Genomic DNA, 24752 nt, shown 5'->3' with positions numbered 1-24752 from the left:
GCCCTTGAAGAGGATATTGAGACTCTGACGTTTTCCATTTGTCCCTTTACTTCCAGGATGCCATGAGGTGAGCCGCCTCCTTTGCCACATACTTGTGCCATGACATCCTTCCTCGCCACAGGCCCAAAGGCAACCAAGGGCAGAAATTTCTGAGCTAAGATAAACTTTTTTCTTTTACCTTATTAATCCCAAGATTTGTTGCAGCCATGGACAGCTGACTAGTACATACTACCGCTACCACCATAACAGCAATAAAGAACTACCGCCACCACCATAACAGCAATAAAGAAATATAGCTTGATAAATTCTCACAAACTGAGCTCACCCATCTCAGCACTCAGATGAGTGCTGCTATAGGCCTTAGAGATAATTCTTCTCCTTTCTAGTCAATGCCATTCCAGTGCTAAATATACCTTCATTTCCAATAGCAATGTTGTTTTACATGCTTTTAAATTTTTTTCTTTTTCCATTCTTCGTGGTGTGTATGTATGTGTGTGTGCGTGCACATGGTTGTATGTGAATGTGGAGGCTCCAGACTGATGAAAGGAATCATACTTGCTTGCTCTTCCACCTTATTCAATGAGACATGTTCTTTCCAACAGACTTAAGAGTTACCTTCAAAGCAGGGTACAGCTGGGCCACTAGACCCACCGGTGTTTCTGTAGGTTCTGGGGAATCTGAACTCTGTTCCTCACACTTGCTCAGCCAGTGCTTCAACCATAGTGGTGTCTCTCCAGTCCCCTTTATTGTTTTAAAATTTATATATATAAATATTTACTCCTCTCTCCTTTTATAGTCGTCCAGTCTCTAACCCTTCTGATGTCCACGTGCTCCCTTCTCTACAGTCTTACTATCCTATTTTGGCCTTGCTCTTGAAAGACCTTCTGCAAAGGTGCCCTGTTAACTTGACCTTGTATAAAAATGTATTTCTCTATTGTTCCAAGAATACAATATAGACTAACATAGCCTACTAGTTCTGCAGTACTTTCTATGTCCATTTTGTCTTTATCTGATCTTTGCTTTGCATGTTTCCAGGCTCCAGACACACTGAACTAGTTGCAGTTCTCAGTGTCTTGAGCATTCTGCCTTGCCTTAGGTCGAAATTTCCATTTTTCATTTTTTTGAATATTTTTTTTACTGTGAACCTGTTTTCGACTTACAGAAAAGTGGCAAAAATAAAATTGTAAATTCCTTACCCATGTTCTGTAATCCATCATTTTATGTAACTATTTTATAGAACAATGATCACAATTAGGTAACAATAATATGTCAACAGACTTTATCAGACTCTATCTTAGCGTTTCTCACTCTTGTGTCAGCCAGCATCTCCTCTTGGAAGCTATCCTCAGCTCCATCTTCTGTGCCCAGATATCACGCAAAGTGCTGCTTCTAGATGCTTCTCCTTTTACAGCCCTGATAGTGCGTTCTATCTGTTGGAGAGACCGGTTCTAATGGATCAGGAACCCAGGCTGTCGTGTAGGAACTTATTCGGCGTTCTACTGGGTCATGGAAGCTTTGAGAAGGCCAGGAAAAGGCGGTCCCTGCGGGTAGGAAGGAAAAATCCAAGCGGCGTGCACAAGTCTGGCGAAAATAAGCTACCTTGGTGGCAGTCAGCACAGTCTAGATGCCTTCTCCACAGGCCCTGCCCACAGACTGGCCCTTGGCGCAGACTTCAGAAGAAGCCCCGCCCACTTGACGCTGGAGCACCGCCCAGGACTTGTGGTCCCGCCCCCCGCCCTGGCCCTCGCCTCCGCCCCCTGTGGGGTGCTGTCCAAGGCCAGGTCGTTCCCGGTCCCGAAGCTTGTCCCTCCCCAGGAACAAGTTCTGCCCTCCGGTGCCAAGATTTCTCCTCAGGCCCCGCCCCTGCCCGCAGGCCACCGCCTCTTCTCAGGTCGGCCCCTATGACACGCCGGAATCCTCAGGAGGGCGGAGCCTGAGGCGGGAAGGGGCGGGGCCTGCGGGTGTGGAAGCGCTTCTTCCTCGAAACGCGGACTGCGACCCCGCCCCTGCGCTCGGTCGTTGCCGGGAAACGAGCGTCGACACTCTAGCTGGGGCCTGGGCGGGCCAATGAGCTGGCACGCCGCTGCCCAGCCGTGCGTCGCTGGGCGGTTGCGTGAGGTGCGCGGGGGCGCGGGCTGCGTGTGGCGCGGGGCGGGGCGCGGCTGGTGCGCCTGAGGAGCGATGGCGGCGGCCTGAACTCACCTAGCCCGGCCGCCGACAGGCCGGGGCAGGGTGGCGTGGTGCAAGCGAGAGCGACGCGTGGGCCGCGGCTCGCGCACAGGCGCAAGGTGCCGAGGGGTTGGGGATGACGGCACCGGGCTGGGGAATTGCTGGCGTGAGGGACGGGGTGAGGGGTTGGCAGGTGGTGAGGGGCTGCTGCGAGCGGCTGAGGTAGGGGTGGGGGACAGCCTGGGCGCTGTGGACCGGGAAGCCAGGCGGAGGAGATCCTGGGATGCTTTGTGAAGGGTCAGGTTGGGGTAACTCATGGACCCCGTCTGCAAAGGGTGTGGGTTCGCTGAGCTTGGGAAGGTGAGGGACGTCCTGGGACGAGAGTTGAGGGGGTAAGGCCTGTGCGAGGATGAGGAGCGTTAAAGGCCAAGGCGGGAACTTGCGGGGGCTGGCTGTGTCTCGATGATGGAGGAGTTGAAGACTGAGCAAAAGAGGAAAGAGGGGCTGAGGGTTGTAAGACTTGGCTAAGAGATGAGGTTGGTTGCGGGGCCTTCTCGGATGTCCAGTCCTGTCCAGGGACAGCAATAGTTTTAGAGCAAGGAAGGACAGTACAGGTGCATTTGTTGTGCACATGGCTGCCCTGTGAGTGGGGGAAAACCAACACAAAACAGCATCATGAGCAATAATAGCTATGGTAATGAAAATGTTTGAGTTTCTCCACAGAATAATAACTGAAGCACAGTTTCATCAGGTGCCGCTTTCGTAAGCAGACTTTAAGTAAGATGAGACCCTCACGAAGTTTTTTTTTTTTTGGGAGGGGTGGAGAGATAGAACTGCTTGTATTATTTTCTCTGCCTATTTCTCGACTCCCTTACTCCATTCCTCTTTACCCGTGGTTGTCATCTGTATTGGACGCAGTTGCTAATTCTAAGTCACATGGCTTGTCACCTGCAGTTAGGTTTACTCTCTTCAGGAGTTTGAAAAGCAAAAACAAGACATTGCTTTGTGGAGGTAAATTTTGCACAATAAACTGTTCTTCCTTTAAACTGATAAGATTTGACGTACGTGCACACTTGTAAACCAAGATGCCAAATACTTGTACCACCCTGAAAAGTTTTCTCTATTCGTTCACAGGTCATCCCTCCCTCTATACCCTGTAACCAAATTCATTTTATTTGAATCTAATAAGCCCATCTCCTCACCAACCCACACAGACATGAAGTTTGCAAAGCTGGACTCACTCTGTGAGTGATAATGGCCATTTTCCCATCACTGGGTCTTCTCTACTGACAGTCGGCGAGGTAGCTGAGGCACTGTGAGCCTCCTTAACCATCGTTTCCTATGAAGATCATCCCTTGAGAATTAGAATATCAGCTTCAGAGCTAGTTACTTTAAACTGTGATATAGATATATTTTCTTCTTTCTGGAGGCCAGAGAGTCCTTCTTCACAATGATAAATCTGTTGGCCGCCTGCCCAGACTATCAGAACTTATAGGACCTACAAGTATACCAGGCTGGTGAATAATGGTCCCTCAACACTGAGCCATCCAGTTCCTGGCTGTGCACATCTATATGAGATCGGAAGAAAGAACTGGGGGTGCAGCTTAGTGGGAGAGTGCCCTACTGTGTTCAAGGCCCGAGTTTGATCCCCAGTACTGCTAAGAGGGTGGGGTTACCTCATCCCAAGGTTATTGTTCTTACTCTTTTGGTGTTAAGATACTCTTTGCTCTTCACCAAAGAAATAAATATTGGTAAAGTAGATGTTAAGTTTAAAGAAAATCATGAAAATAGGAAGTGACCACCATATATTTTTTTCCCCCTTGAGACAGGGTTTCCCTGTGTAACAACAGTCCTGGAACTAGCTCTTGTAGACCAGCCTGGCCTCGAACTCATAGGGATTCACCTGCCTCTGCTTCCCAAGTGCTGGGATTAAAGGCGTGCACCACCACAGCCTGGCTGACCACCATATTTTTAATTAAAAATATTTCACAGGTTTATGAAATCCTGACGTTTGGAATGATAGTGGTGTATGTGTGTTGTTTTAGGTGGAAGAAATAAGTACTTAGATAGTTATTTTATGTAACTTCAGATATCTGAATAGCATTCTTGCTTTCATATTAAATAACTCATTTTAAAATTAAAGTTTCATTCTTTACGTAGCAGCCTCAAAATTTGCTGAAATTATATTGATACCTGGTGAAGTAGAAAAAGGGATTTTATTTCAGAGATGAGTCAGGTTCAGCAGCTAGAGGTCACATAGGATAGTGACAAGACACTCAGAGTTTGGCGTCTTCATAGTGCTAGTTACTTGAGGAAGGAAGGTTTGTAAGAGAAAGGAAAGGTGATGTGGGAAAGGACATGACATAGTTGTTGAAAAAATTGTGATGAAATTGAGACTTCATACTGGCAAGAAGTATAGCTTTATGATTTGTAATTGTCTACTTGCAAAAGAGATTAAGGGGACTGAGAGTGTCATAGGGACAAGGGCTTTAATATCGTGTTAATGACATGGAATAGGCATGTATAGTATCTGGTGCATATTCATAATCACATGTTAAATAATTCCTTTTTCTTTTCCTTCCCTCCCTCCTATCCTTCTTTCCTTCCTTTCTTCTTTTTGGAGACAGGGTCTCACTATGTAGCCTTGGCTGGCATGTTAGAGCATTCTTCGGATTTGTCTAAATTCTCGATTGTGCTAGAGAAAGCACAGAATCTGGAAAGCTTTTTGTTCGCTATACTAAACTCTTTGTTGCCATAGTAACGCATCGATTAAAATGGGGTTTGACTTCTGATATATAGAGGATTGTGGTAGGTCTGAGAGGATGAGACGTGGATGTGGGTGCTGTACTGATAGAAACATTTTGTGGTGGTGTATGTAGCCATTTTCCCGTATCGTTCATATGCCAGCCACTCTTACTAGGACTTGGAAAACAAATTCATTCATTTATTCATTCAGTAAATTCTTGTTGGGAACATAAGGTAACAATAGAAATAAGTTGTTGAAGTTGCATAGGACTTTCATAGAGTTGCACAGAGCTCTTATTTTGGTTTGGAGAGAGAATGACAGTTGTAGTTTAGAGGGAGAATATGGAAATATAAAGAATATATCACAGTGATGTGATTACTTCTCTATCTGTCTCAGTCTCTTCCTGAGTTCTGTATACATATCCATTATGGATATATATCCACAGATATCTTTGAATTAACATGCCTAGAACAGAACTTAAGAGTTTTTGCCCTGACCCGTTTTTGCATCCATGTGTCTTGTATCAATCCAGAGGATGGCTTTGGTGTCATCTTCTATTCTTTCTGCTCCTTCTCCTCCTAAATTTAGTCACTAAGATGGTAATATACTTTCCCCTCTGTTATCTCTATTGCCACATCTTCACCAACCTTAGCCTGGTTCCTCAGCTCCTTAGCTCTTACCTAGTTTTTTTTTAAAGCTTTAAAAGTTGGTCTTTTCTTGCCCATTCCTAGAACGATCTTTCTAAAAATATAAATGCAAGCACGGAACTACACTGCTTTAAAACTTTGGCTCTTAGTAGCATGTAGGACAACATCCAAATTTCTTAATATGGCCTCGGCTCACCTCTTCATGCCTTGTCTGTTGCCACTCCCTTGTGTTCTAGCTTGAATAAATTGTTCACAGTTCTCTAACAAACATGTTGCTTCTTTAGACTTGAAATCATTGAAAAGCTGCTTCCTCTTCTAGGAACATCTTTTCTTTGCCTAGTGAACTTTTCTTACCCTTTAGGATCAATTTCACCCAGTCTTTGACATCCTCTTTGTTACCTTCAAACAACAGGGTTAGAGATAACTGTGTGACATTGAGGAGCCACTGTTGTAAAGGCAGTTACTGTGTGCTCCGAGTTCACTTTGTGCCTATGGGAATCCACTCAGATGAAGAGATGCCTGCGAGAGGCCCAGGTAGTATTGGGGAGGTGGTTCATTTCCTGGTAGTCCATTTGTCTGAGACATGTAAAAGCGGCGAGGGTACGTGTGAGTTGAACTCCAGATAGGCTATTAGGTGCCCCCACCCCACTGTATTTCTTACAGGTTTAATCAGGTCTTTCCACTTTTAGTGTTTGGGGTAACAGCCTTATCCGTCTTCGTTAGGAAGAGGTCTGTTCTTGGAAGGTCATTTGGTCTCCTTGATTGGTAAAGTCCCTTCCTGCTTCTTTCTCTTTGCCTCTCCCAGGGCAAAGGTTATTAATGGAGGCTGAGGTTGAGCCTCTTCCTGTCCCTGCTTTTCTGAGGTTGGTTGACACCTTTTGCTGTGTAGGCCTATAAAGCTGTATTGTGTTTTGGACCCTGAGGAGAGTGGCTGACACTGGCCATGTGTAGATTGGAGAAATCAACTGCTTTTTTCTTGTTCATCTTATGATTGAAACTGCAGATAAATGGGAGGGGGGGGGGATCTATCTTTTCTTTGGACTTTGCTGTGGGACAAAGGGCGTCATAACTGTATGGCAATTCTGCCTTCTTTATCTTGTCTTGAATTTTGCTTGGAGTTTAAATAGGTGGCAGGAATACCAAGGCCTTTTGTATTTTAAGTATTTAAGCACAGCCTATGTTAAGTGTTCAGTTTTGATTTCTGAGATGCATATTCCAAGTGGTTATTTTTCAGGAGCTACAAGAGGTAATAAGAAAAGGCTCAAGGTGGGGGGGGAGTCATTCTTACATCTGTAGATGCTTTGTGGTAGTTAAGCAGGGGAGCAAGAGAGGGCACCCCAGATATATTACAAGATAGGAGTTTTTTAGATTTTCAGAACCTGGAGGGGGTTTATTTTGGACATACTATTTTGCTGGGCTTACTGAGGCTTGAGTGTGAGAGACACACATTAGAGCAGATTAGATCTCTTATCTCAGAGATGGGAACACCCTGGTCAAACAGGATCAGAAAGGAAAAGAGCAAAGAAACAGTTTACAGAATATGTACTTTATGCCCAGAGTGCTGTTCCCTTACTTAATTCTTAAAAAGAATACTTATTTTCTTAGGAAATTTTTGATAAGGAAAGAGGCTCAGATTTGTGGTTTAAGATCACATAACTGGAACAGGGTGCATTGAGATTCAGACTTTTGTTTGAGGAATTTCAGAGCTCATGCCTTACCTACTATTTGTGTTATTCTTTTCTGAGCATAAGGTTCTATTTGTTTTCAGTCCTCAAATGAGATATGTTGTAGAGAGTACTCTGTAAACAGTGATATTCTTGTATCAGTCAAGCTCCTTGGCAGGTGGCAGGTGGCAGATGGCTCAGGCTGGGTTTCACAAGAGTTTAATTAATAATGGGACTATATTTACAAAGGTATAGGCAGTGATTAAAGAAACCAACATGAAATGTTAGTAGCAGTTAGAGGGAAGAATTTCTATTGTTTAACTCTGGGCTTTGCATTTCTTAGCTTGTATCTTCCTGGGACCTCAAATCTTGGGACTATAAGTACTTCTTCCAGTGCATCCTTTGTGGTCATAGCTGCTAGTGTGTGTGCATGTTTGATGGTTTATAGGAAGCTGTTTATGAAATAGTAAAGCATCCACTCTGGCTTCTCTGCTGTCTCACTCCTTTCCCCTGACTGTTAGTCTCCGGAGTGAGGGGTGACTAGGGGGTGAGGCTGTAGATACTTCCCTTTGATTTTGCTCTCATCCTGTGCTAGTTTTCCTTCCTTCTTGAAAAGGTGGTATATGCCTTTCTCAGATATCTTATTCCTTGTTTTTGTCTGTTATTCCTAACTTATTTATTCATTATATCAATTTTCTTTCTTCAGACTTGTTTTCTCAGTTGACAAAAAGACATGAAGCTTCCTACTCAAAACCCAAACAAAAGCCCCCCCTCCCATTTTTGACACAAATTCTTCTTCTGCACACACTGTACACAGGCTGGCCTGGAACTGTGATTTCCCCCTGTTCGGCCTCCCAGGTCCTAGGGTACAGGCCTGGGCCAGCACTCAGGTCAGAACCATATGAACTCTTGCCCCCCCCCCTTTTTTTAAAACACAAACTGCCTTATTTTTTTTTTTTTCTATGTCACTGAAATTTGTTAAAATACATCATATATTTCTCTGGTTCTCAGTTGTTTTTGAATTTTTTTTTATAAGATTATCTAAAAAAAAAAAACCCTCAATAAAACCAGCGAACTGTTTTCTATCTTCATTCTACTTCTTTATATGGGATTTTAGGCAATCTCCCTCCAGTCTCTTGAAATAAACATTTTTGATTTCTATATTGCTATATTTTGAATGTCTTCTTTAATTTCTGACTACTTTTACTGTTTTTGGTGTCTGGTATGTGTGTGTGTGAGTGTGTGTTTTGAGGTGGAGGGGTGCAGTGTTTCTCTTTGTACTCCTTAGCTTGTCTGAAGTTCTCCATGTAAGTTCAGGCTCGCTTTGAATTCATATACCTCTACCTCCTGAGTGCTTGGATTAAAGGCATACATACACCATGTATGTATTTTTGTACAAAAATGACCTGGCATTTTTGTCTTGTTTCTTTCTTTCTTTTTTTTTTTTTTTGAGAAATTATCTTGTTATATAACTCAGGCTGGTCTCAAACTGACTATCTTTGTACCTCAGCTTCTCAAGTGCTAGGATTATAGACATGCAGCACTCATTACATCTGGCTAAATCTTACCAAATTCTCTGTGTGTCTTAGGATTTCTGTTGCTGTGAAGACACCATGACTATGGCAACTCTTGTAAAGGAAAATGTTTAATTGGGGCTGGCTTACAGGTTTAGAGGCATGGCTTGCAGGTAGACATGGTACTGGAGAAGGAGCTGAGAGTTCTACATCTGGATCAGCAGGCAGCAGGAAGAGTGAGAGACACTGGACCTGACTTGAACATTTGAAACTTCAAAGCCCACTCCCAGTGACATACTTCCTCCAATAAATCCACACCTCATAATAGTGCCATTTCCTATGAGCCTGTGGAGGCCATTTTTATTCAAACCACCACACTTGGCTTCCCTAAGTCCTGGTGTTCTTAAGATTTAACCCTTAGTTTTTTTTTTTTCGTTTTAATAACATTATTCACAGCTTCCTTATTTGCCTATATGCTGTAACTTCTGAATTTTTTTCTTTTTTTTGAGTATTTATTTTTTTATTATTAAAAATTTCCACCTCCTCCCATTTCCTTCCCCCCTCCCCCACTTCCCCTCCCCCTTCCAGTCCAAAGAGCAGTCAGGGTTCCCTGCTCTGTGTGAAGTCCAAGGTCCCCCCTCCATCCAGGTATAGGAAGGTGAGCATCCAAACAGACTAAGTTCCCACAAAGCCAGTACATGCAGTAGGATCAAAACCCAGTGCCATTGTCCTTGGCTTCTCAGTCAGTACTCATTGTCCGCCACGTTCAGAGAGTCCGGTTTGATCACATGCTCCATCAGTCCCATTTCAGCTGGCCTTGGTGAGCTCCCATTAGATCAGCCCCACTTTCTCAGTGGGTGGGTGCACCCCTCGTGGTCCTGACTTCCTTGCTCATGTTCTCCCTCTTTCTGCTCCTCATTTGGACCTTGGGAGCTCAGTCCAGTGTTCCAATGTGGGTCTCTGTCTCTATCTCCATCCATCACCAGATGAAGGTTCTATGGTGATATGCAAGATATTCATCAGTATGGCTATAGGATAGGGCCATTTCAGGCTCCCTCTCATCAGCTGCTCAATGAACAAGCTGGGGACATCTCCTTGGACACCTGGGAACCCTTCTAGAGTCAAGTCTCTTGCCAACCCTAAAATGGCTCCCTTAATTAAGATATATACTTCCCTGCTCCCATATCCACCCTTCCTCCATCCCAACCATCCCATTCCCCCAAGCTCTCCCCATTCTCCCCTTCTCACTTTTTTCTCCCCATCTCCCCTTACCCCCCCCCCCCCCCACCCCCAAGTTCCCAATTTTTGCCTGGCAATCTTGTTTACTTCCAATATCCAGGAGGATAACTATATGTTTTCCTTTGGGTTCACTTTCTTATTTAGCTTCTCTAGGATCACGAATTATAGGATCAATGTCCTTTATTTATGGTTAGAATCCACTTATGAGTGAGTACATACCATATTTATCTTTTTGGGTCTGGGTTACCTCACTCAGGATAGTGTTTTCTATTTCCATCCATTTGCATGCAAAATTCGAGAAGTCATTGTTTTTTACCGCTGGGTAGTACTCTAATGCGTATATATTCCACATTTTCTTTATCCATTCTTCCATTGAGGGGCATCTAGGTTGTTTTCAGGTTCTGGCTATTACAAATAATGCTGCTATGAACATAGCTGAACAGATGCTTTTGTAGTATGCTAGGGCATCTCTTGGGTATATTCCCAAGAGTGGTATTGCTGGATCCTGGGGTAGGTTGATCCCGAATTTCCTGAGAAACCGCCACACTGATTTCCAAAGTGGTTTGCAAATATTTCTATGTATTTTGCCCACCCAACCCTATTTTTGTCTTACCTGTGTTTCTAGTGCTTACTTAGCAGAGTGCCTAGTACTTTATTAGTACATTATACCTTGAGTTAATCAGTTGAATGTATCTTCCCTGATCTTTAGGACTGGCTTTCCCTTTATAAGATCTCGTCTATAAAAGGTGTCCTTTGGCCCAGTTGCCACCTTCCTTTAGTTGTGATGAGGTGACTGAGTGAAATAGATGAAAGGAGGTGTTGGTTAGTGTAACCTTAGGTCAGAGTATGGGACTGCTATTATATTTTTGGGTTCTTTAAGTTCCTTTTGAGTCTAAAGAGGAAACATGACTGAACCACATAGTTCCTTGAAGGCGTAAGTCATAAACAATGCCACACCAGTTTGGAATTATGATTAATAGGGTGGTATTTATTTAAAGGGGAAAAAACTTACAGATAACCGGCCCAGACAACAGCCCTCTGCGCAATCAGGAAGAAGTCTAGTCTGAGGAACCGGAACAGGAAGCAAAGAGGGAGAGAAGGGAAGTAGCCACTTTTTTTAAAGGGAGAGAGACCACGCCCCAATGGGCTGGTATCTCAGCGGCTATTGGCTGGAGAAGCGGAAGGACCTCCTGCAACAGTTCCTCTGAAGAGTTTTTACTCATTAGAGACAATACTGATGAAAAGGTGTTAGGTGATGGAGAGGGAGCTGTGGGCTAATAGCTAGTTTGGTGCATGTTATTTGTCCATTAATTGAGCAGATGAGCAGATATTTATTCAAACATTGAACAGATAGATACTATTCTAGACACTGAGGTTAAAAAAGTAATTAAGGGCTGGGTGGTGGTGGTGCACACCTTTTATCCCAGCACTTGGGAGTCAGGCAGGCAGATCTCTGTAAGTTCGAGGCCAGCCTGGGAGAGCTAGTTTCAGGACAGGCGCCAAAGCTACAGAGAAACCCTGTTTTGAGAAGAAAAAAAAAGTAAGATAGGCAAATCCTGCCTTCAAAGAACTGATATCTTCATGGAGAAGATGAGAAGATAGGTAAGATAGATAGTTTTCAGATCATAGAATCTATTAAGAAGGGATTAAGAAGCTAGAAAATGAAGGTAGGAAGATAAACTATACAATTGTTAAGTAAGGTGGACTTCTCTAAGAAGATGCATTTAAGTGGAACTGTGGGAGTAAGGGGAAGAGTGCAGAACATTCTAGGCTCAGGGAATAGGAAATACGACCTATGACCAAACTATGAGTGAGGAGGAGACTGACAGAGAGATTACGTTGTCCAGGCTTCTGTAGGTTAGGGTTAGGGCGATTACTAGTGTGATAGGAAGTCCCTGGCTGTCCAGTAGAGGAGAGATGGAGTAAAATCTAGGTTTTACAATTTATGCTTGCCGAATGGAGACTAAACTCTTAGGAGGGCAATTTAAGCCAGGCATAGTGGCATGCATCCCTTAATCACAGAATTGGCAAAGGTGAGGCCGTGAGGCAAGAGGATGATGAATTTGAGGACAGCCTGGGTTACATAGTGAGTTCAAAGCTAGCCTGTTCAATATATGAGATCCTGTCTCAAAACTGAACTATAATTTATTGTAATAGTGAGACATGATTTTAATTTTCTTTTTTTCATCCATTATTTTCTTTGTGAGACAAAGTCATAACTTTGTAGCCTCAGCTTGTCTTGAACTTTATGTAGCCCAAGCTAGCTTTGACATTTTGAACTCATAATCTTCTGAAATGACAAGATTTGTTGTAGAATTAGATATTGGAAGGAAAAGCATAAAAAAGGACCATGTCCAGACTTTTGATCTGAGCATGTAGGTGAGCATTGGTGACATTTACTGAGATAGAAAAGGCTGAGGAAGCTACAGGTTTGGTGGTGGAAATTATGTGCTCTATTTTGGGCATGTAAATTTCATGTGCTGACTGTGTGGATCTGAGTTCCTTTTGTTGTTGTGTTTTGTTTTGTTTTGTTTGAGACAGGATTTTCTGAGTAGCCCTTGCTGTCCTGGAACTTGCTCTGTAGACCAACTGTAGTCTCAGACTCAAAGAGGTCTGCCAGCCTCTGCTTTTCCATGCTCTCAGATTAAAAGTGTACACTGCCACCAGCTATGTGGAATTTTCAGTGGAAAGCTGCTGAGTTATTCTTCCAGGGAAGCTGAGAGTGGTGGGCTCCTATTTATCCTTTTCATCTTCTCCCTTTGAATTAGGTTTGCAGCTCTGGACTGGGCAGTGAACTCCGGGCTTGCTATTCCAGTTTGGTGTAATCTGTGGCTCCATGGCCAGCTACTGGCTCCTACAGACCGGATGAAGCAGATTGGAGACAAAAGTGGAGAAAGCCTCCAGCTGGTACAATCTCAAAGTATAGTCCTCAGGCTGCTGGCCTTGTCCAGCCTGCCTCATGGAGAAGATGAATTGGCTGAGCAGGCTGGCCTCCCGGGTCCCTGGGCACCGTGTACCTCAAGGGGCCAGTCTGCAGACCCCTGTCGTGGCTGACCCTGAGACATGCCTCATGGTCTTCAAGAATCACTGGTCTCAGGTAGGAGACTCCATGACAAAATAGCTAGTCTGTTACTCACCCTAGTAGCCGTAACCTTCAGAGTTCTGTGTTCTTATCACCCCATTTAGTTACCTTATCATTTTAGATTTTTTTTTTCTTCTTTTCTGTCCTTTGCCTTAGGTGGTGCGAATCCTGGAGCGGCAAGGCCCTCGGGCAGCTGCTGGAGGCACAGCTGATGATCTCAGTGCTGTGCGAAACCACACGTACCAAATGATAACATTGCTGGCAGAGGATCGAGCAATCCCTTCAGCCTCTTCAGGCCCTGGGCCCCTGCTAGAGTTTGCTCTGCATGAAGATCTGCTGAGCCGAGTGTTGACATGGCAGCTGCAATGGGATGAGTTTGGGGATGGAGTTGAGGAACGGCGGGCTGAGCAGCTGAAACTATTTGAGATGCTTGTGAGCGAAGCTCGCCAGCCTTTGTTGCGGCATGGGCCAGTTCGTGAGGCTCTGCTTGCCCTGCTGGATGCCTGTGGTCGTCCTGTGCCCAGTAGCCCAGCACTGGATGAAGGCCTGGTGCTACTTCTCAGCCAACTGTGTGTGTGTGTTGCTCGGGAGCCTTCATTGCTCGAGTTTTTCTTGCAGCCACCTCCTGAGCCTGGAGCTGCTCCACGTCTTCTCCTCTTTTCTCGCCTTGTCCCATTTGTCCATCGAGAAGGCACCCTGGGTCAGCAGGCCCGTGATGCTCTACTTCTGCTCATGGCTCTCTCAGATGGGAGCCCTACTGTGGGCCGCTACATCGCAGATCACTCTTATTTCTGTCCGGTTAGCAAACCCTAGGATGGGGAGTAGGGTGTGGCATGTATGTGGACATTAAACATCATCTTCCTATCCAGGAGATGTGGAAAGGCTAGGTGTCAGGAAGAGAGAGACCTTTATTTCAGATTTGAAAGCAACTCCTTAGAGTTGGAATGGGGGGTGAAACATGATCATAACTAGATAGGGCAGGTGTTGTAGGTGAGGGCCTGACACATGGCAACTTGCTATCAGCATTGGTCGTGTTTTTTAACCTGTATTCCCTTCAAACCTTTGACTAGTTAGTTCCCAAAGCCGTTACATTATCTGAATCTTTGGTAATCTTTCTTAGGTGCTGGCCACAGGGCTGAGTGCCCTATACTCCTCACTGCCCCGAAAGATTGAAGTTCCAGGGGATGATTGGCACTGCTTGCGACGGGAAGACTGGATAGGAGTGCCAGCGCTTGCACTCTTCATGAGTTCCCTAGAGTTCTGCAATGCAGTCATTCAGGTAGGACTAGGGTTCCTAAGGAGTGTGATCCTTGGTACTTCTGGGAAGTTGGGGTAAGCGGGTCCGTTTCCTGGGGTTAGGATGTCTATCTTTACTATATTACTATGCTCTCTTCCAGGCAGTAGACTCTTCATAATCCCCTCTTTCCCCTCTTGTTCTGTCTAGGTAGCTCACCCCCTGGTACAGAAGCAGCTGGTTGATTATATCCATAATGGTTTCCTGGTGCCTGTCATGGGCCCTGCCCTGCACAAGGTAAGGATGATAGGTGAGGCAGAGGAGGACCTGGACTGCTGTGTGACTGACCAGTGAAATGAGTAATATGGGAGGCGTTGGGTAGCGTTTTCCTCCTCTTTTCCCTTTCTGATACTTCTTGTTCCCTAGAACCCAGGGATTATGAGCCATATATGTGCAGGGAAACCTAAGTCTCCAAGCTTTGCCTCCCCTTCATCCAGACCTCTGTGGAGGAGATGATTGCCAGTACCGCCTACTTGGAACTTTTCCTGCGGAGCATCTCTGAGCCTGCCTTGCTCCGTACCTTCCTGCGATTCCTGTTGTTACACCGGCATGACACCCACACCATCCTTGACACCCTTGTTGCCCGTATTGGCAGCAACTCCCGGGTATGGCTCTTAAACTCTGTCCTGGCTTATTACCTGGGTGAGCCATCTTTCTCTGATTTCTGTTGTCAAAAGGTGTTTCTGGTCTTTTTTTTGAGTTTTGACTCTGGTATTCACTTTAGCATGGCAGTTTGTCGCACTAAACTTTAGCCATTTTGAGTAAAGAATTTAATTAGCTTCCCTGTTTTTATACTATGTTCATCTACAACACAGTCATCCATTATGGGCAGAGGCTTTGCCATGGTGCAGTGATTGTTATGTATTGCTCCATAGTTCCCTTAAGCTGTTTATACAGTTGCTGTGGGTGATAGAAGAGAGCTTTGAGTTTTGTGTCTGTACTAATAAATGGTTCAGCTTTTCCTTGTTGGCTTGCCTTCTCTTCTCTTTGGATTTGAACTGTAGTTAGGGCACATATCCATCCACCTGCCCACTTATATTCCTTCTACCTGCACAAGTTTATTGATAATGACATCTTGTTGGGTCACTAGGTGTTATGGTAGTCACTGCTGCTGCTGTCTTAGAGCTCATTTTATGGAGAGTATAAATATCAAAGTAAGTTACTAAAATAGTTGAAAATTGAGGTTACTATTTGTGCAAAAAAAAGTTTAGTAAAAATGTGGATTGGCCAGGGAAGACATTTCAGAGGATGTCATGTTATGCCTAAGATAATGGAGTCAGCTATTGAATATTAAGTAAGGAGAGCAGTTTAGGCAGAGGGAACAGCATGCAACAGGGAATGAGTATTGTGACTAGAGATGGAATGAGCTAGAGGGAGAAGGCAGTGAGAGTTGAGAAGATTCCAGTCATGCATTTTAGAGAGAAGAGAGAAAAGAAGAGGTGGGTATGTTTCTGATATGAGATGCTTAATTTTATAAAGATAAACTTTTATTCTTAAAGATAGAACATGCCATGGTATTAGCTCTTTCTGACCTCCTGGATTGCTTTGACAGTTAATTTCCTTCGTGAGATTTATTTCCATTCTTCTTGTGTTTATCTGCCATTCTTTCATTCTAATCTTAACCTTTTTGGTTTTCTTTCATTATTTTTAGTCTCTAGCATTTCTGTTAATCTTCAAGGTTTTTTTTTTTTTTATGAGCTTTTCATGTTCTTGGGTTTCTACTTCTTAGTTTCTGGTTCTTAGAGGAACCAGTTCTCTTCTGATTTAAGGATACCCATGTTAAATATATAAATGCTTTGATTTCTACTTTCCAGTTTTTTTTTAGGTAGTTAGCTTGGCTTTTGTGCCTTTAAGTGAGCCACGTTGGCTAACTTGTCTGTGAGCCTGACAAGTTATCTGGGTTAGTTACTAGTTGCTATCAAAACAAATTACCACAAATTTAGTGATTTAAAACATTTTATTATCTTTTAGTTCTGGAGTACATATTTGGACTGTTCTTGCTGTCTGTTGAAGACCATCCCCAATTTGACTACTTCTTCCATCTTTGAAGCCAACAATGATGGGTCACATCCCTGCTATATTTTGAGCCCCCTTATCAAATTTTCTTTTCTTTACAATTTTTTCTTATAAACAGTCCTGGGAGCCAAACCCAGGGCTTTGTGTGTGCAAAGGCAAGCACACTATCACTGAGCTGCTTTCCCAGGCCTTCTTTTTCTTTTATCTTTGAGACAGTCTCACTGTGTATTTTAGGTTATGATGTTGTATATTATACCCAGGACCTTATGCATACTAAATAAGTACTCTATCACTGAGCCACACTGTAAGGCCCACAAAGTCCATAATTTTCATCACATCTATAAAGTCTCTTCTGGTCTGCCAAGTAAAATGTTTATAGGTTCAGGCAGGAGATCTTTGAAGACCTATTTTCCTGCTCACCCACCATTCTTGAGCGAGTCTGAGACCTGAGAGCTGGCTAAAGTGGTCATTAGGACATCCAATGTGAACTTTCTCTTACTATGGATCCACTTAGTTCTCTCACAGCCACCCAACAAGCAGTGCCCAGACTATACAAGACCAAGATGCCTGACATACTTGCTGTAAGAAAAGTATAAAATGCTGTAGGGATTCAGAGCAGTGAGGTTAGCTTACTGTACGTGTTATTTTTGTCTAGGTAGAAATGAGTAAGGTTTCTTTTTCTAAAACAAAAGGTTTGTCTGCTCTTGGCCTTCTCACTTACTTTTTCCTTTTCCTGTCAGTGGCCCTGAGTTTCTCTTTATTCCACCTCCTCAGAGACACTGGGGTTGGATGGAGAGGTGACTCAGACTCCACCTACTTCCCAGTTGGGATTCTTCCAGGTTCCCTCTGATTCCTTATTGTCAGCCATTCAATTACTATGTGACTTCTGACAGGTGTTTACTTGACTGTAATATTGCTTTAGTTTCCTGTGAATTATTTGCTTTGGTATAGTGTTTCTTAGTGTCTGTTTTCTTGGGGTCTCTTTGGAGCACTGATGGAATCAGTATGTTGACAGTCCAGTTATGTATAGGGTCTGTAGAACTCTAGTGGATCTGACACTAGTAAAGTCTCGTTCACAAAGATTATGTGTTTATCTGGTTAATACATAACATACTGTGTATGTGCTAGACTTCGGTACATAGGCTGTTCTTGGAGTGATTGGTTAGGCCTGGGGTTGGGGGAATGAGAGTTCCCATTGTGAATCGTTTGGAGGATAGACAGCTCTTATGGTGACTCCCTCCCTCCCCTTCCCCCTCAGCTCTGCATGGTCTCTCTGAGTCTCTTCAGGACCCTTCTGAACCTCAGCTGTGAGGATGTTCTGCTGCAGCTGGTTCTCAGGTACCTGTGGGGGCAGGGCTGAGGGATGGCTGACCCTCAGGGCCTAGTTTTGTTGGGGTGATGGGGCTGTATTGGGATTGCTTATGAGGGTCCTCCTGAGCCTAGTTTAGCAATGTAGTTCACTTGGCCTGCTTTCAGGTGCTGTCTTTCCTGATGACATATTCTCTTTCTACTATCTCCCAGGTATCTTGTCCCATGTAACCATGTGATGCTGAGCCAGAAGCCAGCTGTGCGTGACGTGGATCTTTATGGACGAGCAGCTGACAAGTTTCTCTCCCTAATCCCTCGCTGTTGTCGGCACCATGCCCCTAGCCCACCTCGTCCAGAGCATGCCTCATGGGCACGAGGTGGGCCTAGCAGAGAGGCAGGGAGAAGGGAGGACATCACGGGTATGGCCTGGGTTCTATGGGAGCCTAGAGAGAAAGCAGGGGTATGGAGAGGGGAGGAAGGTGACAGTGAGAGGAATTCCATTTCTGGGGAGATTGATGAGTGGTCTTGCAGAGAAGATCTTTAACCTTCCCCGATAAATTACTTCTGGAAAGGTCTAGTCTGCCTCTCTCCTTTATTTCCATCATGTGTTCTGTTTGGGTGGGTTCTTTTGTTTGATTTTTGTTTATTGTTTTTCTGTGTTACAGCTCTGGCTGTCTTAGAACTTAATCTGTAGACCAGGCAGGCCTCAAACTCATAGAGATCTACCTACTTCTGCCTCCCAGGAGTGCTGGGATAAAAAGGCGTGCTCCACCACCACCTGGCTCTGTTTACATTTTTTTTTCATTGATGGAGGTGGTGAGGAGTGATTGATTAGGGTGATTTAGTCTGGGGACTGGAGAATTAGCTATCAAAATAGTTCCATTTCGGCTTCCTCACTATCTTCTCCTTTAGCCTCTGTATTTCTTGTTCAATCCTCTTGATGTATCTCCTTGATTTTGCTTATGTTTTCTTCCCTGTAAAGGCCCTGGAAGCCCAAGTGTTGATTCTTCTTCAGTGGTAACAGTGCCTCGGCCCTCCACACCATCCCGTCTGGCTTTGTTTCTTCGGCAGCAGAGTCTAGGTGGCCCTGAGTCCCCAGGTCCAGCTCCACGTTCCCCAGGGCTTAATGCATCCCCAAATTCCAGCCCTGGCCGACGGCCTAGCCCTGCAGAGGAGCCTGGTGAGCTAGAAGACAATTATCTGGAGTATCTTCGTGAGGCTCGCCGTGGTGTAGACCGCTGTGTCCGTGCCTGCCGAACCTGGTCTGCCCCTTATGATGGCGAGCGGCCCCCTCCTGAGCCTAACCCTCTTGGCTCCCGGACTAAGAAACGCTGCCTACTGCCTGAAGAGGACAGGGACAATGTGGGGGAAGGGGGGGAGGAAAATCTAGGGAGTAGGGGGCTAGCTGTGGGTGTAGGGGATACCCCTGGCCACCTACTCCCACCCCAGCTCAATGGGGTACCAGGACCATGGCCAGAAGGAGCCAAGAAGGTTCGTCTGGTGCCACGACTGGTGCCACAGGAAGGAGTTAAGGAATTATTAGAGGGTACCTCTGAGGGTATGGCAGGATTAGAGAGCTTTGGGCAAGAGCTCCGGGAGCTGGAGGTGGCTTTGAGCAATGGTGGAGCTGGTTCAGAGCCTCCCCTAGAGCCTCCACTACCTCCTGAGGAGGAGGAGGCCTACGAGAGCTTCACCTGCCCTCCTGAGCCCCCTGGCCCCTTCCTCAGCAGCCCTCTGCGAACTCTCCACCAGCTGCCGAGCCAGCCCTTCACTGGTAAGCTATTTAACTTAAGCCTCTTCTGTGTACACTTGCATGTTCTCAACATGTTTGTGCAGAGTTCTAAGACTTTTTGGCTGTGCCATTTCTGTGTGTTTGCCTAGCCCTGATCCATTTTGCTTGAGTCCCTTCTGCATACACCATGTAATACTGTGTCCTCATGTTTCTTGTTATGTGTTTCTGTGCTTGTGCTAGTTTGTATATTGACTTAAGTCTGAGCCTTGTGTGTCCTTGTATGCATGCTCCTCCTTTTCCTTTAGTCTGGCCATTTCCTGGGATTTGTAAATAGGATGCTCTGTGCTTGGTTAATAATATATCTGAACCACATGAATGATGTTTGTACTGTTCTGTGCGAAAGACACATGTGCCCCTCTGTTTTGTGCCATTCCCACCAGTCTGTGTATTTGGGTTTTGAGTCTTCTGCTAGGTCTTTAATGGCCCTGGAGTCAGCTCTTTTGGTGCTTTCCCTTCTGTTTAGCACCTTCCTCTCTGTCTCTTCAAAGAAGGGCCTGATTTCATTTTCCTATCCATTGTCTTGTACCTTTTTGGTTGCCATGACTGTCCAATACAGTTATTTTAAGAACATATGATTAGTAAGGATTGGGGGTATGTGGGTGATATTCTTTGAGGGCAAATGACAAAGCATAGTACTAAGTGTACCTGATAGGCCCTTTTGGGTTGATCCTCTGGAGCTAGATTCAACCTCAGATTTTGGACTGGTTCTTCTTTGTTTTGTTTGTGAGCAAGACAAGTCTTTATCAAGCTGTAATCTATATCTTAGCATGGGAAAACAAAACAAAACAAAATCTCTGGGAAGCAGTATAGTGGCTAGGGTTAAGACTATAGAGTTTAGATTAAGCACTCTTTAAGTTAGCATTCTGCCTACCATTGGTACATGAAAAATCATTCAATTTAATATTGGCACATTGTAAAAACATAACAAATGGTAGCTTTTCACTGGGATTTTTATTAGTGGGTCATGGAAGATTGAAGTTCAGTAAGGCACCACCTATCCTAGTTGTCAAGAGTCAAGTCTGTGTGCTGCATTTCTTGATAAACCTGGGATTGCTTCTGTCTGGAGCCATATTCCTTCTTTAGCATACTATAGAAAACTATCTTCCTATTCGTTTAGCTTCTGCTCCGCTCCTTTTCTGCTCAGTACCTCTAGGTTGTGGTGTGGTTTTTGCAGAGTCTTTTGATGCTTCTTTCCCTTTTCTTTGTAAAGTCATTTGTACTCTTTGCATTAACCCTTAGAAGATACTCCCAGGGAATGAACAGAAGGATAAAGCTAGGGATTTTGTTTGGACCATTAAGCTAGTATTACTTCTGGGCTAAGCCTAGTCCTATGGATACCTCTAGTAGATGGTGGTATAAAATCTGTTTGAGAATTCACCACGTGTACATCATTCTTCTATCATAGTTTAAATATATTCTATTTTCTATAAAAATCTTTCATCGGAAATACTGTGACGGCTTCAGTGGTCCAGTGTCATGTCATGTCTTTAGGCATTTCTCCTAGGATAGAATGCTAATCCCTTCTTCTCATCCTGAGTCAGTTTCCTGTGCCTCTGAACTAAGCTATTCTATTCCTGTAGAGCCTAGTCTACCTCCTTGATTCCCTGCTCCTGGAAGACAAAACTGATACTGTCTCTGTACCTCTAAAGACTTCTACTTGCTTTGAAATTCACAGTCTCTTTCTTTGTTGTTGTTTCATCTTTTTTGCTTTCTTTCTGCCCACTATTTTGTTACTCTGTCTAACATGGAACTAGTTTTGTGACTTGGTTCTCTGTGTATTCTTCTGTTGTGTTCTTGAATGAAGCTTCTTAAAAACTGAGAAATACATTGTAGGATATGGTTATAATCAAATGAAAAAACTTGCCAGCTCTTGTACTTGATATTTGACATTGATATCTCATTGGTCCTCTTAATTATCTTATGAGGTAGGTATAGTTATTTTACTATAAATAGGAAACTAAATGTTGTCAAGCTTTCAACTTATCAAGTCACAGAGCACATCTGAAATATGAGATGTGTCTACACTCTAGAGCTTAGGCATCTGGATACCTTAATTGTCCAGAGAAAGTGGTCACAGGTCATTTAACACACTCATATAATTTTCATCTAGTGGGGGTCTTGTTAGGGGAGGAATGCTTGCAATGTGCATTGTGTTCAGGCTTTGTATCCTTGTGCCCACACCCTTCCCAGGCCCCTTCATGGCTGTGCTCTTTGCCAAACTCGAGAACATGCTGCAGAACTCCGTCTATGTCAACTTCCTGCTGACGGGGCTGGTGGCCCAGCTGGCCTGTCACCCCCAGCCCCTGCTCCGCTCTTTCCTGCTCAACACCAACATGGTCTTCCAGCCCAGTGTCAAGTCCCTGCTGCAGGTGTGCGATGCATGCATGCATGGGTGCGTCCAGGCTCAGTGGTGGGCTAGGCCCACAGCTAGAGTGACCTTGGGTGGCCTGGGAACAGGTGCAGTGGGGCTAGGAAGGCTTGTGTCAATGTGAAACCACTGGAAACATTCTAAAATTGTGTCTCATAGGTGCTGGGATCTGTGAAGAATAAGATTGAGAGCTTTGCAGCCTCTCAGGAGGACTTCCCTGCTCTGCTATCCAAAGCCAAGAAGTACCTCATTGCTCGTGGCAAGCTGGACTGGGCTGAAGGTCCTACAGTAGCAGGCCCTGCTCCCCGCCGCTCTGAGTCTGTAGGTAAGGACTAATTGACAATCCTTCCTTATTCTCCCTGACACGTCATTCGCCCAAGTTAGTTAAGATCCAGAAACTGAAGAGTTTGAGTCTTCATTTTTTGTTTTTCCAGGTTTTGAGTCAGAGGATAGAGTCATTATATTAAGACCCTAATTGTCAGTATCTACAAAAACCTACGTAATGGTAGAAGAACAAGGAAAGAGAAAGAAGTTCTTGGGTATTGGATATTATGAGAACTTGATGTGGTATTTGCCTTCGAATAATGAGAGTAGGGGGCTTTACAAGGGTGTGGAGCAATTGGCGATATGGCTAGAAAGGTTTGGCCAGAGTAAGAGGCTTTTAGAGTGGAAGCTTTTAGAGTAGAAGTAGTGATTTTTCTTTCAGACACTAAGAAACTAGGAGAGGTTTTTAAAATCTTATTGTTAGAAGTGATTGATTGCAGATGAATTGGCGTTAAGAGAAGGGATTCAGGAAGAACAATCAGGACCAGCGAGGTTTGAATTTGAGTAGTGGGAAAGAAAAGCAGCAAGCATCTGGTAGAGCAGACATGGGAAGGAAGTTTTTTTTTTTTTTTAATTTTTAAATTTTTATTTATTTATTTTTATTGATTTTTATTGAGTTCTACATTTTTCTCTGCTCCCCTCCCCTCCAACCCTCTCCCGTGGTCCCCGTGCTCCCAATATACTCAGGAGATCTTGTCTTTTACTACTTGGGAAGCAGGTTTTTACAGAATTATCAGTGGTTAAGGAGATACGGAAGCATTAAATATGACAGGATTTGGTAGTAGTTGAGGAGCTAGGGAAGCATTAAATGTGACATTCTTAAGTTCTTGAGTTCATAGTTTAGTGCATGAGAGAGAAGCCTTGGGAAGAAATTATTGATGTTGAGTTAATGATAGAAGAACATGAAGTCAGCATAGGGAAGATCACAGAAGTATTTTCAGGGTTTTCCCAGGTGGAGATAACTAAGGCAGAAAGGATAAAAAAGTAGGAATGACAAATTGTAGCCGAAGGAAGCTGCAGATAGATATAAGATGCCTATTGGATCCAATGAAGGTAGGTTGCTGAGTGAGACCCTGGTTGTGAAGGCTCTGAATTCAAGATTAATAAGTCTGTATGGTGTTTCTGTAAGCACTGTTAGAGGTGGCCATTAGAGACATTTCTCATAATCGAGGGGCTAGAGTCTAGGCTGCTTAAGTGATGGAATCCAGAAAGTTAGACAGAAATAAATGTGAAGCTGTCTGGGCATACCCAGCGGGAGGGAGGTCTTGGTGGTATAGGGCGGGGACTGATGAGTGATGAGGTAGTAGTTAGTATAAGGACACGGATCCTAGACAGGCAGTGGAGTGTTAAGAAATGAAACTATCCCTGAACTGCAGTTGTACATGTGGGTATTGAAGGAGCAGATGATGTAGGTCAGCTTTAGGTAGTCAGAGCAAAGTAGAAGTAGTTGGTTGGATGTGGTGCTAGAGCAATGATTCTCAACCTGTGGGTCGTGACCCCTTGGGGGATTGCATATCAGATAGCCTACAATTAGGTGTGTATATTACAGTTCAGAACAGTAGCAAAATTACAGTTATGAAATGGTAACAAAGTAGTTTTATGGTTGAGGGTCAGCACAACATGAGGATCTATATTAAAGGGTCACAGCATTAAGAAAGTTTAGAACCACTGCTCTAGAGAGTGATAGGAAACACAGAGTTGGGGCATAGTATGTATGGGAGCCATCTAACAGTGGTTAGAATAATTTAGGATGAGGGGTCATAGGGAAGGAAGGAATAAAGTAGTTCAAATACTGGCGCTGAGGAGACTGGATAGAGGGGAAAAGCTGAGCAAGTAGGATTTTGGTATGAGGAAAAACCCCTATCTCAAATCTTTAGTCATTTTTAGAGATGAGACAAAAAAGGAATTTCAATTCAGTTTTTGTCCATCTTGTCCTTCCATTCTTCCAGAACCCAGAGGAGAAGTTCAAGAACCTAAGGGGGTTGGGGAATCTGTTCCCCAGACTAGGGCAGATTCCCTAATCCCACCACCTTCTTGATACTCCTGTTTCTTCTCAGTGAGGAGCCGGAGGCCATCCTTAGGGGAGTTACTCCTGCGGCACGCACATAGTCCCACCAGAGCCCGGCAGGCAGCACAGGTTCTTCAACCTGGGCGAGAAGGAACAGGATTTGGACTAGGTGGGGGCTCTCCAGGCGCTTCAACCCCAGTTCTGCTCCCCCGGAGCGGGGCTTCTGAACGACAAGGTGAGGCTCTGCGAGTCAAGAACGCTGTCTACTGTGCAGTCATTTTCCCTGAGTTTCTCAAGGAGTTGGCTGCCATCTCCCAGGCCCATGCCGTCACCTCGCCTTTCTTGTTGGATACTTCAGAGGAGGTATCTTTTCCTCCCATCTCAGGCTTTGGGCCCCTCAATCCTTAATTTTCTTCCATGGACAATCAGGGCCTTCTGTGGCCTGGGCTGAATTCCAGGACACGGGCTCCTTTTTATGTTTGGAGGCAGTGACAAATGGACTTTTTAATTTATTTCAGATGAATGTTTTATGAGAACTTGTTGCAATATGTATAAAAGGGAAATCTCTATTTTGTGCTCAT

General features: G+C 44.3%; 1 protein-coding gene across 3 annotated transcripts; it reads left to right on the top strand.

Moving 5' to 3' along the window:
- The first annotated feature begins 2153 nt into the window (after positions 1-2153).
- On the top strand, positions 2154-24740 carry Fhip1b (FHF complex subunit HOOK interacting protein 1B). 3 transcript variants are annotated; one of them, XM_050131340.1, is made up of 12 exons: positions 2154-2288; positions 12748-13076; positions 13218-13859; positions 14182-14340; positions 14506-14592; positions 14793-14960; positions 17630-17709; positions 17893-18056; positions 18662-19453; positions 21662-21840; positions 21999-22164; positions 24221-24740. In XM_050131340.1, the coding sequence occupies exons 2-12, from the start codon at positions 12939-12941 to the stop codon at positions 24577-24579; spliced, it is 2934 nt and encodes a 977-aa protein (XP_049987297.1). In that variant the 5' UTR covers positions 2154-2288; positions 12748-12938; the 3' UTR covers positions 24580-24740. The 3 variants fall into 3 exon arrangements, with proteins under 3 accessions (XP_049987297.1, XP_049987296.1, XP_049987298.1); XM_050131339.1 differs by having other exon boundaries at positions 17893-18098; XM_050131341.1 differs by lacking the exon at positions 24221-24740 and having other exon boundaries at positions 17893-18098; positions 21662-21863; positions 21999-22158.
- Positions 24741-24752: the final 12 nt, after the last annotated feature.

This window comes from Alexandromys fortis, unplaced genomic scaffold (genome assembly GCF_014885135.2).
Source record: "Alexandromys fortis isolate MF-2015 unplaced genomic scaffold, M_Fortis_MF-2015_v1.1 scaffold_329, whole genome shotgun sequence".
Taxonomy (NCBI): domain Eukaryota; kingdom Metazoa; phylum Chordata; class Mammalia; order Rodentia; family Cricetidae; genus Alexandromys; species Alexandromys fortis.
This window is presented reverse-complemented; position numbering and strand designations above follow the sequence as displayed.

Bases quoted from the DNA above. Each gene is read 5' to 3' on its own strand.
- Fhip1b (XM_050131339.1), top strand. From the start codon at position 12,939: ATGGAGAAGATGAATTGGCTGAGCAGGCTGGCCTCCCGGGTCCCTGGG. The intron at 13,077-13,217 runs GTAGGAGACTCC...CCTTTGCCTTAG, and splicing joins TCAAGAATCACTGGTCTCAG to GTGGTGCGAATCCTGGAGCG. The intron at 19,454-21,661 runs GTAAGCTATTTA...CACCCTTCCCAG, and splicing joins GCCGAGCCAGCCCTTCACTG to GCCCCTTCATGGCTGTGCTC.